General features: G+C 44.0%; 3 protein-coding genes across 3 annotated transcripts in view; all 3 read left to right on the plus strand.

Annotated features, from left to right (window-relative positions):
* LOC141005912 (synaptic vesicle glycoprotein 2C-like) overlaps positions 1–12,646 on the plus strand; it is a 31,089-nt gene extending 18,443 nt beyond the window's left edge. The window contains exons 5-12 of the mRNA XM_073477975.1: positions 808–897; positions 984–1,094; positions 1,187–1,275; positions 2,503–2,667; positions 10,153–10,286; positions 11,299–11,502; positions 11,607–11,766; positions 11,999–12,646. Coding sequence (XP_073334076.1) covers positions 808–897; positions 984–1,094; positions 1,187–1,275; positions 2,503–2,667; positions 10,153–10,286; positions 11,299–11,502; positions 11,607–11,766; positions 11,999–12,182 — 1,137 coding nt within the window. The 3' untranslated portion in view covers positions 12,183–12,646. The remainder of the gene's footprint in view (positions 1–807; positions 898–983; positions 1,095–1,186; positions 1,276–2,502; positions 2,668–10,152; positions 10,287–11,298; positions 11,503–11,606; positions 11,767–11,998) is intronic.
* LOC141006171 (tripartite motif-containing protein 16-like) lies at positions 3,400–5,616 on the plus strand. Its single transcript, XM_073478311.1, has 2 exons — positions 3,400–3,422; positions 4,090–5,616. The coding sequence occupies exons 1-2, from the start codon at positions 3,400–3,402 to the stop codon at positions 5,582–5,584; spliced, it is 1,518 nt and encodes a 505-aa protein (XP_073334412.1). The 3' UTR covers positions 5,585–5,616.
* On the plus strand, positions 7,747–9,846 carry LOC141005913 (tripartite motif-containing protein 16-like). Its single transcript, XM_073477976.1, has one exon. The coding sequence runs from the start codon at positions 7,765–7,767 to the stop codon at positions 9,442–9,444; it is 1,680 nt and encodes a 559-aa protein (XP_073334077.1). The 5' UTR covers positions 7,747–7,764; the 3' UTR covers positions 9,445–9,846.
* Positions 12,647–16,629: the final 3,983 nt, after the last annotated feature.

Raw genomic sequence — 16,629 nt, forward strand, 5'->3', positions numbered from 1 at the left:
AGATTGTAGCCCACAGCTGACTAACAGACTCAACATACTGTAACTGTAACTGAGGGGTAGCAGACACAGATTATATTTTGTTGATTATTAATTGATCAGTTGTTGGAAAATGTCGATCAGTGCTTCACAAAGCCCAGGAAAACATCTTGTTATTGATATTCAGTTTACTGTCACAGAGGAGCAGTGATTGAATGTAACTAAGCATGTTTACTCGAGTACTGTGCATAAATACAACACATTTTTCTGTTACTTTATACTTCTACTCCACTGAAGTTTACTTTACTTCACCACATGTATTTGATAAACTTAAGTTACTAGTTACTTTGCAGATTACGTGCTGCATCAGAGCCAGAGCAGAGCATTTCAGAAAAGTTTTTGTATCAGATCTGATAATCTCCTTTTACTTTTACTTCTAGTTTTGATAGTTTACTGCATTTAATATCAGATACTTTAAGACTTTTACTAAAGTACGATTTGTACAGTAATCTTTACTTTTACTCAAGTACGACTTTTGAGTACTTTCTATGACACTGAGGAGCAAAGAAACCAGAAAATATTCTAATTTCAGAAGCTGGAATCAGAGAATTTTTACTTATTTCTTAAAAAGTGACTCAAACCGATCGACAGATTATCAAAATATTTATTAATCAAATCAGAATGCTGAGAAACATAAAAGCAAACCAGAGTAATGAGTATAAAGAGAAGTTAAAACCAGGATAAAGCCGGTGTGGTTGCTGAGCTCCAGCTGTTTGAGGATGAATACTGAGATCCTGATGATGTGTGTAATCTCCCTCGTTGCTCCGTCAGATGGGTAAACACGACGAGGCCTGGATGGTGCTCAAACACATCCACGACACCAACATGCGCGCCCGCGGAGAGCCCGAGAGAGTCTTCACTGTGAGTACACGCCGGCCTCTGCACCTGCATCCTTCCCACTGCTGCAGTGCCGTCAGCAGGTGACAGATCAGTGTCTCCCCCTGCAGGTGAACAGGATCAAAATCCCCAAACAGCTGGACGAGCTGGTGGAGATGCAGAATGAGTCAGCCAACCCGGTGCTCAAGGTCCTCTTCAAGATCAAGGCTGAGCTCAGAGGAGTAGGACTCCGGCTTTATTCTTTGTTTTGTTCGTTTTAAAGGTTGTTAAGATTCAAATGGAGTAAAATAAATCTTTTTCTGTTTTGTTTTAGATCTGGTTGACTTTCATGAAATGCTTCAACTACCCAGTGAGAGACAACACTATCAAGCTGGCTGCAGTCTGGTTCACTCTGTCTTTTGGGTAAGAGACTTCCTCACACCTCCTCCAGCTCCACGTCTACGCTCCTCTGTTTTATTATTCTGCGCTTCTGTCATGTTAAATGACGCCCTCGGCGATACTTAACTGAGTCACCACTACTTTCCAGCTTAATAACAGTTTCAATGAAGTGCTCAGCGCTGAGGCAGATGCTCCCTCACTTATGTCCTCTTGATGAATGCTGACAGGTAGGATTGGAAAGAGAGAACCTAATTTTAGAGAAGGTGTCAGCTGGAGTTTTTCTGCGTCGGCAGCTTTAATGAATTACAGTACGTACGTGTTGGAAAGTTGCAGCCTTGAGGACAGTCTTTTCAAACCAAGACAGTTTGTCTTTTATTGTTTTCATATTCTGGATTTTTTTCTTTGTCTTGCCTGTTTGTGTTTGCCTCTGTCAGGTCTGTTGGTCGCTCTCACTGCTACAGAGACAAGCCGTGAGTTTGTAGCGCTGCGAGAAAACCTACAACCTTTTCAAATTCAGTGAATTATTAAATTTGTATGAATGTGTTGCTCAAATCCAGCTCAGGCACAGAGATACTGCAGCCAGCGAGTCAAATTCAGAGGAGGAAAAAGCAGCAAACGTCGCGGACTTCTGGACTTTTTCTAGACCTCATGCACGACTGTATGTTGTGCTGATCTGGATACATAAGCATATTTGGGAACATGCACCACTTTCATGAGTGTGTGTTGAATATGAAGTGTCAAGGCGAAATGTCGTCTCTATTAAACGTCTGCTTCTTAAAGCTCGGTGACATCGGGGCTGATTGCTCCTGTGGCTCTAGATGCTGGTGTGACTGAACTGTTACAGACGGTTCATATCTTCCATGTTCGTCCACCAGGCTGTGAAAAGTCTTTGCTGATTGGTTCAACACATTTACTTCCCTCCTCAGAAGAGATGTGATGGGCTGCTCTCAAACTGAATCTGCCCCTGAGCAGTGAGGAGATTTTTGATATTGGTCCTTGATGATATTTACACGTATTACATTTGCTAAACAGTTTATTATTACTATATTTCTCATGCATGTAGATGTTTTTGTCAGGCATTTATACACACATGTAGTCACGGTAAGCCTCATATATTAAAATTTAAAGGATAAGACTAATAGATGTTGACAAAATACAGACAGAAAACTGAGAAATCATCAAATGTATGTCCGGCACCAGACTCATCCGACCGAGAGCAGCTTGTAAAACAGAGGCTGTTGCTGTGTCCAGGTTCTACGGGCTCTCGGTGTGGTTCCCGGATGTCATCAAGCACCTTCAGGCCGACGAGTACGCCTCCAGAGTGAAGATCCACAACAGCGAACGCATCGAAGACTTCACCTTCAACTTCACCCTGGAGAACCAGATCCACAGAAACGGAGTCTTCCTCAACGACAGGTGAGAGAAAACCGTCTTCTGCTTGGATTTGAATATTTTCCGGTGAACCCAGCTCGCTCAGACAAAAGGGATGATTGATTAAGAGAGGATTGAAATCACCTGCAGTGTTACACATTGTGATCCGAACCTGTGAAGCGTCCTCAGCTCAGTGTTGTGGTTAAAAGAGGAAGCCTCTCGTCCTGTGGTGGGACAGCAGCGCTGTTTGTCATCCCCACAAACAACACACGGCTGCCGGTAATATTAATCCTGCCGCCTTTATCTCCCACACCACCAGGAAATTAAAAGGCTTATCTCTCTCTCTTTCCCTCTCCCTCTGTGTCACACACACACACACACACACACACACACTCTGGTTGCTGGTTATGATTCTCACTTACACAAAGGCGGCCGGAGAGAAGACGCATCGATACGCTGTTTTTGTTCTTTTCCATCCTCACCAGAGACCAGATGTGTGATTACAGGGAGATTAAATCAAGACCAGTACTGTGATACTGTGATACTGTGATACTGTGATACTGTGATACTGTGTACAGCGACGTATAGATCAATAACAGACTGGTGAGGCCTGTGGTATCATTGTAGACATGCTAAAGGACGGACGGACTGGTCTTTAGAGAGGCAGAAGAAGTTTGCTTCTATTTGAGTAAAAGTAACGATCTCATCCTGTAAGGAAGTGTCACATTATATGTTTTATTTTGTTTTTCTGTCATTTAAACTCGGGACGACGGGGACATGACAACGCTCTTCAACACAAAGTGACTTCATTGCACCGAATAAACACTTTTCACATGGATTGTCCATTTTCTCACGGCCAAAAACAAACTTATAACTGACAACGGCATGAAAAGAGGACACGGACAGACAGCAGCGTCTCTGTCTCCTCTGCAACACAGTGCAACGGCAGGAGCGACTTTGGTCGTCCATCATTTTGAAACTTCCTCGTGATTCCTGGTCAGGTTTGTTCTCCTGTTTCAGGCTGTGATGTCTGGAGGTCGGCAGGTTTACTGATCAACCAGACTTACTAATCATTGACCAGGATTATTATCTTCACATGATTATTATGACTCTGACCTCTGCTGTGGGTGATGACACAGAATAACTGCTCATAAAATGCACCGACTTCACTGAGTTTGTTAACTCGCTGCTGTCAGTCAGCTGTTTTTAACCAGGAGAAGAAAAGTGACCAGAATCAGAGGAAGAGTTAGAGAAATATCAGCAAAGCCTGAGGAGCCAAGAAACATTTTACAACTAAAAACTTTGATGTTTTCAAATGTGGAGCAGGTTTTAACTGAGGCTTCGTTGTAAAAGAGGAAACACAGTTCAGATTCACAGAGCGACTCCTCGTCCTGGAGCGAGTCAAAGGTTGATGACCGCTCCCTCTTCTTTCTGATTGCTTATCGTGTTTCCTCTAATAAACTTCAGTCATCAGGAAGTGAAGCTCAGACAGTCGTTGTCACTGAGAGGTGAAATGGCGGAGGAGCTGAAGAAGACTGGACTCCAAGCTGCTCCTGCTGATCACTGCTATGCTGGACCTGAAGATGTGGCCTGTGATTTCTGCACTGGGAGGAAACGGAAAGCCCTCAAGTCCTGTCAGGTCTGTCTGGTTTCTTACTGTGAGCAACACCTGCAACCTCATTATGATGTGGCTCCATTAAAGAAACACAAGCTGGTGGAGCCGTCCAAGAAGCTCCAGGAGAACATCTGCTCTCGTCATGATGAGGTGATGAAGATGTTCTGCCGTACTGATCAGCAGTGTATCTGTTATCTCTGCTCTGTGGAGGAACATAAAGGCCACGACACAGTGTCAGCTGCAGCAGAGAGGACTGAGAGGCAGAGAGAGCTGGAGGGGAGTCGACAAAACATCCAGCAGAGAATCCAGGACAGAGAGGAAGATGTGAAGGTGCTTCAACAGGAGGTGGAGGCCATCAATGGCTCTGCTGATGAAGCAGTGGAGCACAGTGAGAAGATCTTCACCGAGCTGATCCGTCTCATGGAGAAAAGACGCTCTGATGTGAAGCAGCAGGTCAGATCCCAGCAGGAAACTGAAGTGAGTCGAGTCAAAGAGCTTCAGGAGAAGCTGGAGCAGGAGATCACTGAGCTGAAGAGGAAAGACGCTGAGCTGAAGAAGCTGTCACACACAGAGGATCACAACCAGTTTCTACACAACTACCCCTCACTGTCAGCACTCAGTGAGTCTACACACTCATCCAGCATCAATATCCGTCCTCTGAAGTACTTTGAGGATGTGACAGCAGCTGTGTCAGAGGTCAGAGACAAACTACAGGACGTCCTGAGAGAGAAACAGACAAACGTCTCACTGACAGAGACTCAAGTGGATGATTTACTGCCACAACCGGAGCCCAAGACCAGAGCTGACTTCTTAAGATATTCATGTAAAATCACACTGGATCCAAACACAGCAAACACACTTCTGTTATTATCTGAGGGGAACAGAAAAGCAACATCAGTGAATAAACAACAGTCTTATTCTAGTCACCCAGACAGATTCACTAACTGGGTTCAGGTCCTGAGTAGAGAGAGTCTGACTGGACGTTGTTACTGGGAGGTGGAGTGGAGAGGAGGAGTTGGTGTAGCAGTCGCATACAAGAATATCAGCAGAGCAGGGAGCTCAGATGAATGTGGATTTGGATTCAATGACAAATCTTGGATGTTCTATTGTTCCACAGGCAGTTATAACTTTTCTCACAACAAAGTCCAAACTCGCTTCTCAGGTCCTGTGTCCTCCAGAGTTGGAGTGTACCTGGATCACAGTGCAGGTATTCTGTCTTTCTACAGCGTCTCTGAAACCATCACTCTCCTCCACAGAGTCCAGACCACATTCACTCAGCCTCTCTATGCTGGACTTCGGTTTGGCTGTTTTTTTGGAGACTCTGCTGAGTTTTGTGAACTCAAATAGACAGAAGTCATTTCAGGGTCAGTGGGTTAAATTCTGCGTTTCATTTCTTCACACTTGTTGTGTTTCCATCATTGTTGCTGAGAGCTGATTGTTGTGGCGTTTCTTCACTGCACACAGATCACCTGTCAATCAAACATTATGGGCGGTACTTTGACGTCTTCTTGTTGTTCTGTAAATGTTGGACTTTGTTCAGGCGGCGCTCCTTCCTGTGTCTGTTCAGCCACGGAGGCTCTCGCTGCTCATGATGACTTCAGTTTACATGATCATAATCAATAAGGAGATGCTTCATTATTTGCTTGTACACAGCTGAGATTCTGCTCCAACAAACTGATTGTGTGGATGAAGTGAATCTGTTCATGAAATCATTGAACAAGAGTGGTTTAACAGACTTTACTGATGGGACGTGTGAACAAACTGGAGCTTTAAATCATCAATAAACAAACATGAACAAAGTCTTTTCTTCTGGTCTTCATTCAGGGTTTCATACAGAGCTGACGGAGAACATGTCAAACTAATATGAGAGAATAACTGAAACACCACATAGAGGACATGTCTCCACCACTTTGCACCCAATTAACACGTTTCTCATGGTCTCACGCTACACATTGATTTTCTCGAGGCCAGAAATAAACTTATGACTGAAAACGGCATGAAAACAGGACACAGACAGACAGCGGCGTCTCTCCTTGGTCTCCTGATTCAGGCTGTGATGTCTGGAGGTCGGCAGGTTTACTGATCAACCAAACTTACTAATCATTGACCAGGATTATTATCTTCACACGATCATCTTGACTCTGACCTCTGCTGTGGGTGATGTCACAGAATATCTGCTCGACTTCACTGATACTGAATCTCACTGTAAACTAAACAGAAAGATTGTCAGCTCTGATCCTAAAATACATTTTGACATAAAGAACAATACACAACCAGGCTCATGTGCACAATACAACACTTCACAAGTGTCACAACACCACTCTGGTCTCAAGTAACCACACAGCCGATCTTAACTCTGACAGTTCATCATCACGGCCTCTGGAGACATTTCACCATTATTTATCTTTCAGGCTGAAAAAAGTCCAAATATCACAACACACATCAAGTTACTTCTTTTCTCTTGTCTTTATTTGAATATTTGGTATTAAAGTAATCCAAAAGTAAAGGAAAGTTACATTACTTTATTACTGTGATACTTGGATCAGGCTGCTGACTACATTATGTAACAGGTGATTAGTAACTGTATCAGGATACATTATTAAAGTAACCCTCCCGACCCCGTCCGTCACGTGATTAGAAGACTGTTTCACTCGTAATATAAAATGATCCTGACTACATGTTATAACAGATAAAAGTAAAAACATTCAGATATCAGTAATCTGGTCGGACACGAGCTCCACCATCTTGAATGTTGACGACACCTCTGCTGTAAAGCTTCAGGAACTTTAAGCTGATGATAAAAATATAAAGTCTGAGTGTTGAAAAAACATCGACTGTATAAAATATGGACGGAGCTTCAACCTGCATTCTCTCAAACAGCCAGCAGGGGGCGACTCCACAAAAGAAGTCTGATTGTATGTAAGCTTATGAGAAAATGACACCACTTCTGTCTTGATTCATGAGCTCAGTAAACAGTTTCCTGATGACTTCATGGTCTCAGTCGTCTTCATCACAGCATGATGTTCATTCAGTACATTATGCTCCCATTTACAGTGAAAGAGGCGATAAAGCAGGGTATGTTTTAGGGCGTGGCTACCTTGTGATTGACAAGTCGCTGCCATGGCAACTTGTCCTTGGGTTCACAGTCAGAGCCAATCAGGATATCCTCCCCAGCTCCGCCCTCTCGTCGAAATATGGTCACTTGTGGTTCCAACAAAACAATATGGCGACGGCCAGAATCCCAAACTGGAGGCTTCAAAACAGAAGTTTAACCAGGAAAAGAAAAGTAAACAGAATCAGAGGAAGAGTTAGAGAAATATCAGCAAAGCCTGAGGAGCCTAGAAACATTTTACAACTAAAAACTTTGATGTTTTCAAATGTGGAGCAGGTTTTAACTGAGGCTTCGTTGTAGAAGAGGAAACACAGTTGATAACCACATCCTCTTCTGTCTGCTTATCTTGTTCCGTCATTCTCCCTTCAGTTATTAGTCAGTGAAGCTCAGACAGTCGTTGACACTGAGAGGTGAAATGGCGCAGAGAGCAGTTCAGTTGGACCGAGAAACAATTTCTTGTCCGATCTGTTTGGATCTACTGAAGGATCCGGTGACTACTCCCTGTGGACACAGCTACTGCAAGAACTGTATTAACGATCACTGGGACACAGAGGATGAGAGGAGGATCCACAGCTGCCCTCAGTGCAGGAAGAGCTTCATACCGAGGCCTGAGCTGCTGAAAAACACCATGTTAGCAGCTTTAGTGGAGGAGCTGAAGAAGACTGGACTCCAAGCTGCTCCTGCTGATCACTGCTATGCTGGACCTGAAGATGTGGCCTGTGATGTCTGCACTGGGAGGAAACTGAAAGCCCTCAAGTCCTGTCTGCAGTGTGTGGCCTCTTACTGTGAGAAACACCTGCAGCCTCATTATGAATCACCTCCATTTAAAAAACACAAGCTGGTGGAGCCGTCCAAGAAGCTCCAGGAGAACATCTGCTCTCGTCACGATGAGGTGATGAAGATGTTCTGCCGTACTGATCAGCAGTGTATCTGTTATCTCTGCTCTGTGGAGGAACATAAAGGCCACGACACAGTGTCAGCTGCAGCAGAGAGGACTGAGAGGCAGAGAGAGCTGGAGGGGAGTCGACAAAACATCCAGCAGAGAATCCAGGACAGAGAGGAAGATGTGAAGGTGCTTCAACAGGAGGTGGAGGCCATCAATGGCTCTGCTGATAAAGTAGTGGAGCACAGTGAGAAGATCTTCACCGAGCTGATCCGTCTCATGGAGAAAAGACGCTCTGATGTGAAGCAGCAGGTCAGATCCCAGCAGGAAACTGAAGTGAGTCGAGTCAAAGAGCTTCAGGAGAAGCTGGAGCAGGAGATCACTGAGCTGAAGAGGAAAGACGCTGAGCTGAAGAAGCTCTCACACACAGAGGATCACAGCCAGTTTCTACACAACTATCCCTCACTGTCAGCACTCAGTGAGTCTACACACTCATCCAGCATCAATATCCGTCCTCTGAAGTACTTTGAGGATGTGACAGCAGCTGTGTCAGAGGTCAGAGACAAACTACAGGACGTCCTGAGAGAGACATGGACAAACATCTCACTGACAGTGACTGAAGTGGATGTTTTACTGCCACAACCAGAGAACAAGACCAGAGCTGACTTCTTAAAATATTCATGTGACATCACACTGGATCCAAACACAGCACACACATGGCTGTTATTATCTGAGAGGAACAGAAAAGCAACATCAGTGAATAAACAACAGTCTTATTCTAGTCACCCAGACAGATTCACTTGGTGGCAGCAGGTCCTGAGTAGAGAGAGTCTGACTGGACGTTGTTACTGGGAGGTGGAGAGGAGAGGAAGAGGGGGAGTTGGTGTAGCAGTCGCATACAAGAATATCAGCAGAGCAGGGTGGTCATATGAATGTAGATTTGGATACAATAACAAATCTTGGATGTTATATTGTTCCACAGAAAGTTATAACTTTCATTACAACAAAGTCAAAACTCCCGTCTCAGGTCCTGTGTCCTCCAGAGTTGGAGTGTACCTGGATCACAGTGCAGGTATTCTGTCCTTCTACAGCGTCTCTGAAACCATCACTCTCCTCCACAGAGTCCAGACCACATTCACTCAGCCTCTCTATGCTGGACTTCGGTTTGGCTGGTCTTCTGGAGACTCTGCTGAGTTTTGTAAAGTCAAATAGACAGAAGTCATTTCAGGGTCAGTGGGTTAAATTCTGTGTTTCATTTCTTCACACTTGTTGTGTTTCCATCATTGTTGCTGAGAGCTGATTGTTGTGGCGTTTCTTCCCTGCACACAGATCACCTGTCAATCAAACATGATGGGCGGTACTTTGACGTCTTCTTGTTGTTCTGTAAATGTTGGACTTTGTTCAGGCGGCGCTCCTTCCTGTGTCTGTTCAGCCACGGAGGCTCTCGCTGCTCATGATGACTTCAGTTTACATGATCATAATCAATAAGGAGATGCTTCATTATTTGCTTGTACACAGCTGAGATTCTGCTCCAACAAACTGATTGTGTGGATGAAGTGAATCTGTTCATGAAATCATTGAACAAGAGTGGTTTAACAGACTTTACTGATGGACGTGTGAATAAACTGGAGCTTTAAATCATCAATAAACAAACATGAACAAAGTCTTTTCTTCTTGTCTTCATTCAGGGTTGAACTGCTTTGTGGGTAATGTAGGCACCAATTTTTGACAAGGAGGAAGAATGACACAAAAACAAGAATTTATTGTTTCTGCTGTATTGATTTTGATGCTTCTTGCTTTATTCAGATGTGTTAACAAAGAGACACATTCTCATCACCTTTGTTGTCAGAAAAATGTTAATCCCTGTTCGTTTCGTTCCTTCTCATGTACATTCATTTCCTCCACCGTTTCTCTTCTCAGGTTCATCAGCATGAAGTTCAAGGCCGTCACGTTCATCGACTCGTCTTTCGTCAACTGCTATTTTGAAGACGTCTCCTCCGTCGGCTCCTTCTTCAAAAACTGCACCTTTGTCGACTCTTTCTTTTACAACACCGGTGAGTTGACGCTGTTCCCGGCACTGAGGTATTTCCTTCCACACCAAGAAAATCCCATTATACTGTCGCTGCCTTACACATAAGTCTCACTCAGTCTCCTTCTGACAGATCATTTTGGGTCTAACGTCCAAGCTCCTGGGGAAGAAAGAATCTGTTTAAGCATTTATGGCTTTTGCTTTATGCCACTAAATTACTGCTTAACCTCTGTGCCCCGGCACAGATTGCCTTTCTGAACTCAGACGACTTTAGTTAACAAAGAAACTGAGCCCGGCTGAGCTGCAGTGGACTGAAAATGATGATTTCTCACCTCAGAAACACTCCTGGAGGCACGAGTGAGGAACACAAACATGAAATATCTGAGCTGCTGAATTTTTAACTTTTAAAAGTGAGTTTTCTCTGTTTCTCTGGAGCCGAGGCGTCAACATCCACTCCTACCTTTCCGTAATTGCAGGCTGTATTCTAAAAAATGCAGTCCAATCATCTTGTGGCCGACAAAAACACAAGCAGGAAGAAAAGGAGAGGAAGGACAGGCATTTTAAAATGCTCTGAGAGGAAGTGGAGCTGAATCAGACCTTGTGGGAGCGCAGGGCGGAAAACTAGTTCCCTCCAGCGCTCAGGAAAGCGCTGAACATGGAAACGGTAAGGGCACGTCAGGTTGCTGGTAATGCCCCATGGGAAATGCGGTCTCTTTGCCGCCGGCAACGCGTCTCCAGGGAGCGGAGGATAAAGATGAACGAGGAGAGACAGAAGGAGGGAGGGAGGGAGGGAGGGAGGAGAGCAGAGGTGAGAGAGGGAGGTTTTCTCTCTGCTGCAGCTGCTGGAGTTTATTAATACACCGTTTATATTTAGAGAGCGAGCCGACAGACGTTTAAACTGCACACTAGTGTACACTTAGTATCAGCTGCACGTATCTGAGAAGGGCTATTTGTGTGAATCAAATAAAAAAATGCAAATGTTTAATAACCTTTAATGAACCGTTAATAAACTGAACTCTTGTGTCAAACATTTCCAGATATTGACGACGCCAAGCTGACGAATTCGAGGGTGATCAACAGCTCCTTCCACCACAACAAGACGGGCTGTCAGATGACGTTTGACGATGACTACAGCGCCTACTGGGTCTACTTTGTCAACTTCCTGGGAACGCTGGCCGTGCTGCCCGGAAACATCGTCTCTGCGCTCCTCATGGACAAAATAGGACGCCTGAGCATGTTGGGTACGACGTGACGATCTGACTGTCTCCTGGTGTTGGCCTGTGTGTCTCTGCAGAGGCTGTGTTGTGTCTGAGATGTGAAAGGCGTCTGATGTTGTGTCCTGCAGGAGGCTCCATGGTGCTGTCAGGCATCAGCTGCTTCTTCCTTTGGTTCGGCACCAGTGAGTCCATGATGATCTTCATGCTCTGTCTCTACAACGGCCTCAGTATCTCTGCCTGGAACTCCCTGGATGTGGTCACCACCGAGCTGTACCCGACAGACAGGAGGTGAGCTTTACCTCTTCACGCCTGCAAGTCATGAATCTTTATTTTCTGTCAAGTCAAGTTGCAGAAGAAGAAAATGTTTATAGACGTTAATCAATCATCAAAACAGGAGCAGTTCACCACATTTCTTCAGAAACACTTAATATCTCAGTAAGACGTTATCCAGAAATGACACATACACTACAAACACATGTGACTGTGTCCTCTGTGTCTTCCTCGTCCTCTTGTTTTTCAGGGGCACAGGCTTCGGCTTCTGTAACGCCATGTGTAAGCTGGCAGCGGTGCTGGGCAACCTGATCTTTGGCTCTCTGGTTGGCATCACCAAGGCCATCCCCATCCTGCTGGCGTCGTCTGTGTTGGTTGGCGGCGGCCTGGTCGGGCTCCGACTGCCAGACACACGCGCCAATGTCCTCATGTAAACCTCGACACAGAGCAGTATGTTGTTTACCAGGTATTTACTCAGCTCACTGAATAACCATCATTTATTGATTTGTTTAACACCGCTGGAACAAGTTGTTTGCCGTCATCCTTCTTCTTGTTTTATTTGATGGATGGTGTCGACTATATTCACAGGACCAGTGATTGTTATTCGTGTTGTTTCTGAGTTAAATACCTGGTCGATAATGACGGATAGTGAAATGCAGTTTAACTTAGCGCTGAGCTGTGGATATAAAGAGTTTGAAAACTACAATCAAATGTCAGAATTTAATTCCTGCAGGAATTCAAGATAATAAAAACAAAAGAAACAAGTGAGAATCATCAGTGGTGATAAAAACTCTGTATATCAGCGGCACATTATCACACATGCAACCAACATGTGTCAACGCTGCAAAAGGCTTGGACTTCTGACAACCTTCCCCCCAAATCGTCCCAATCCTGCTCAGTCCTGCTCAGTTTAAAGGAACACTTTGACATCCTGGGAGATAAAGCTATCAGCAGCAGCCGGTTAGCTAAAAGACTGGAAGGAGAAGGAAACAGCAGCTTGAACAACTGGAAATTGTTCCAACATCTCATTAAAAATACCAGGTTAACAGCTGCAGGTTGATCGATGTCTCAATAAAAATATCCAGTGGTTTCACGTTCGGCAGTCGTCTCAAAAACGTCCAAGTGTCTCGTCAGAAATCTACAGTTTTATCGCCACAAACAGCTGGAGGTTGTCCCGTCTAGTCCCAAATAGCCGTTTCAAAAGTGTCCCAACGTCTCGTCAAAAATATCTAATATCTATCTCTTATCTTTAAGAAACAGCAGTGGTCTCTCGCTTGCCAGCTGCATCGCTCAGCAGTCACGCCCCTGTCATCCCCTCTGCCTCCTGACATGAAAGTCAGCTCATGTTATTAGACTGTAATATGACACGTGATGTAAAAATGTTGATATGATACGTATGAAATGTACGAATATGAACGTGTCCGTCGTTTGAAGAAATGTAAAATGCCAACATCTTATTCTTGCGTCCGCTCTGAAGCTCACTAATTAACACGTTACATGTTATTTGTCTAATCCTAAATAAAAAAAATATGTATGAATGAAACAAAAACAACATAAAATCTGTTAATTAGTGAACTTTAGAGGTGCTTGTAGGTGGATCTGGTTCCCTCTGGACTGAGCCAGGCTAGTTGTTTCCCTCTGCCTCCAGTCTTTATGCTAAGCTAAGCTAACCAGCTGCTAGAAGAGAAGGAACGACAGTCGAACTGTTCCTTTAAGTAGAAATATTTAACAGTTGTGTGTGTGACTGTGCTTGTTTTCTGTAGATGTATCTGTTTATGTTATTTATAATTCACCTGTGTGCTTTTAATGTTTGTCGGACCGAAACTGAAGTTCGTTTCTTTTCACATGATCAGTTTTCCTCGACTGGTTGGTGACGTTCAAGCCTTTTGCCGCAAACTTGCAAGAATGACAAGGCCATAGAAAAAAATAAAAAATCAATAACGATGTAGTAGTTTAGTCAAAAACCGGCAACTTCAGCAGCTACATTTCTAAAGTGAAAAGAAGTTTACATTTTCTGCTTTTTACAGTCAGAGACTTTTGAGATCGGAAACCTTTTGTCTGAACGCTTCCTCTCTCCCTCTCTTGTGTCCGTGTCGTGTTCATCTCGTGGCGCCGAGCTCACCATGAAGGGCTTTTGCTCTCTGTTGCAATCTGATCCGTCAAGAAGAATTTATACTCCGCTCTCATGGTCTGCTCTCCTCCTTGGTTTTTTCCTTCCCCTCTCTATCTGACTCACCGTCTTGGTTCCCTCATGGTGTCTCGTCCTCTCGCTCTGTTTATCTTCCTCCTGCCTCGCTGCTGCTGCTCCCTCCAAAACTCAAAGGCCTTTCTCAAATGTCGTGCCTCTCTCTCCGTCGAGCCCGTCTCTCCTTCCAAACCTCGCTGGAAGCTTTGCTGCTCCGTCCTGCTTTTTTTTTGGGGGTCTCTCATCTCTTGATACTGCAGCGTGCATGTGTGTGTATGTGTGTGTGAGTGTGTGTGTGTCCAGACAAACATGTGTAGAAAGTTAGGTTTTGGGTTTTTTTGCCTCTACCAAGGAAATTTGAACCACAAGTGAAATTAAAAGCCATGCTTAAAGGATCAGTTCACCCAAATTTAAAAAAACAAACATATTAACGAGCCATGCAGATCGATTTAGAGACGACTAAGGCACAGCAGAGAGCTAAATGCTAATGAAAGGTATGCTAACATGCTGATGTTTCGCAGCTATAATATGTACCAAGTTCACCATCTTACTTCTTCTGTTTTAGCGTGCTAACATTTGCTATTTAGCACTAAATTATCACAAGTCGCTGCCAAACAAAAAACATAAATATCTTCGTTGTAAGCTGCAGCACGGTCGAACCTGTGTGGTCGTTTTTCCGATGAGGAATCAGCTGTGAGTTTTATGACGACATCTCTTTTTAGAGACATTGTTAATCCACGGGACGTGACGTCAACAGCGGAGATCTTTAGACGGGGCAAATAAAACTAAAACTATCTGCATGGACACCACCTGAGCTAAATAAGAAGAGTGTGTTTTCTGTCATTTGGGTGAACAGACCCTTTAAAACCTCTAACGAACGAAACTCTTGCTGCTACAACGTCATTGCTCTGAGGTCCAAATGCGTCCGATAATTAGTCCGATAAAAAAGCACCGACATGTTTGTTCAGTCATACTCAATAAAAAAAGTCAACTAACAGAGAAGTACATTAAAGAAGAGTAACGGAAAAAAACATGATGCGCTTCAAGAAAAAAGTCGAAATGTGGATGAACTGGTGAAACTACTTCAGAATCGTCTTTAGTAACAAAGACATTATTCCTCTTTTAGCTCTAAACACAGTGTAGTTGTCAGTATGAGGACTCTGAAGAGATTGTTACACTCCAAGGACGTAGTACTGGCAGAGACCGGCGGCTCGGGCAGCTCACAGAGCCGTCAGTCGCTCCTGTTAAAGGATTCGATGGACCAGAAGAGCCGACTTTATTCTCCACGTTTGGACTTTTTCCTTGAAGTGCATGATGAAAAGAAAGAAACCGTCCGTCTCACCCCTGGGACCTGATACTCTTCCATATCCAGCACTGTTTCATTCTGTTATCAGTTTTTCGATGATATTTAGTGTCAAAAATACGTATTTCTTACTCTGGAAATCAAATTTTGTGCCGTTCACGACCTCCAACATGCAGCCGTTTCCTCTAAAGATCTCATCCTTCTGTTTGAGGATCTGAATCCGGTCTCCTGATGAGTGTTTGATGCTTTTCTGTCCGTCCACCTGCTCGTCCTCCACCTGTGCTGAACAAGCTCTCTCTCTCTCTCTCTCCATCACTGTTTCCAAGAAGAAAGTCCTGCATGTTTGTTACTGAAGTCCTTCTGTTGTGTGTGCTCTCTCCATCTTGGTGTCTTCGCTGTTCCTCCTGCGGGGGGGGAACCAGTCACGTGATTCCCCGGGGTCAAAGGTGAATGTATCATTCTCGTGTGTCGTCGGATTCGTTGTGGACAGGTGTTCGTTATAATGAGTTGATTTCATTGTGAAAGGGCATGCCAGTGGTGAGATGACTGTATACTACAGGATGTACCAGCAGGGGGCGTCAAATCTGATCTATGGGAAGGTTTTCCAGCCGGATTAATCATCACGGTGGAGACGCTGAAGCAGGAGTAGAGTCGTTGGTGTCGTGATGTCAGATTTGAAATCCTCTGCTGTCAAACAATACCTGGAGGTGTGTGTAAAAAAACAGTTACCTGTCCTTGATATGATTTATTTTGATAAGAAAAGGCTCAAGTGGATGCAGTGTAAAGGTGTCGACGTGGAATAAAGAGTTTCATTTGAACAGCTTTGTTTTTATTATGATTGTGTCCAAACATGTCAGCGTCCACCTTCACCAGCAGATGGCAGCATTCAGACAAAATTAACCAAGATGATCCCAAAGTGTTAAATGTGTTTATATTCAGTACAAACTCAGCCAGTGTTGTAGTCAAGACCATCTGAAGGATCCACACTCACATGAAATCACCACCAGAAGACAAATGAAGAATCACTCACCTCTTTTACTGCCCGACTGACGCATCGGTCGGTCAGTATGATCAGCTGATATTGGCCTATATTTATAATTCTTACATTTCCAGTAAAGATTTCTGTTTCACTTCACTGAAGTTATTTCAGACAGAGTTTATTGTTAGTCTGTAGAACATCCTGCCTTTGTTACACGTCTTTCTTTCTTTTTATCTCTAATACACTCAGTTTAACACCAATAACCTCAGACCAGAAATAATATCATCAATGTATTTTTATTTAAATAAACTATAAACATACACTGTAAGAAAACCTATTTTCTGAGGCGCTCAGAGTTTAAATCATGGAGAACATTTCATGAGGCTTGATTAAAAGAGTGTCACAGTATTTGTT

The sequence above is a fragment of the Pagrus major genome, chromosome 12 (genome assembly GCF_040436345.1).
Source record: "Pagrus major chromosome 12, Pma_NU_1.0".
Lineage (NCBI taxonomy): Eukaryota > Metazoa > Chordata > Actinopteri > Spariformes > Sparidae > Pagrus > Pagrus major.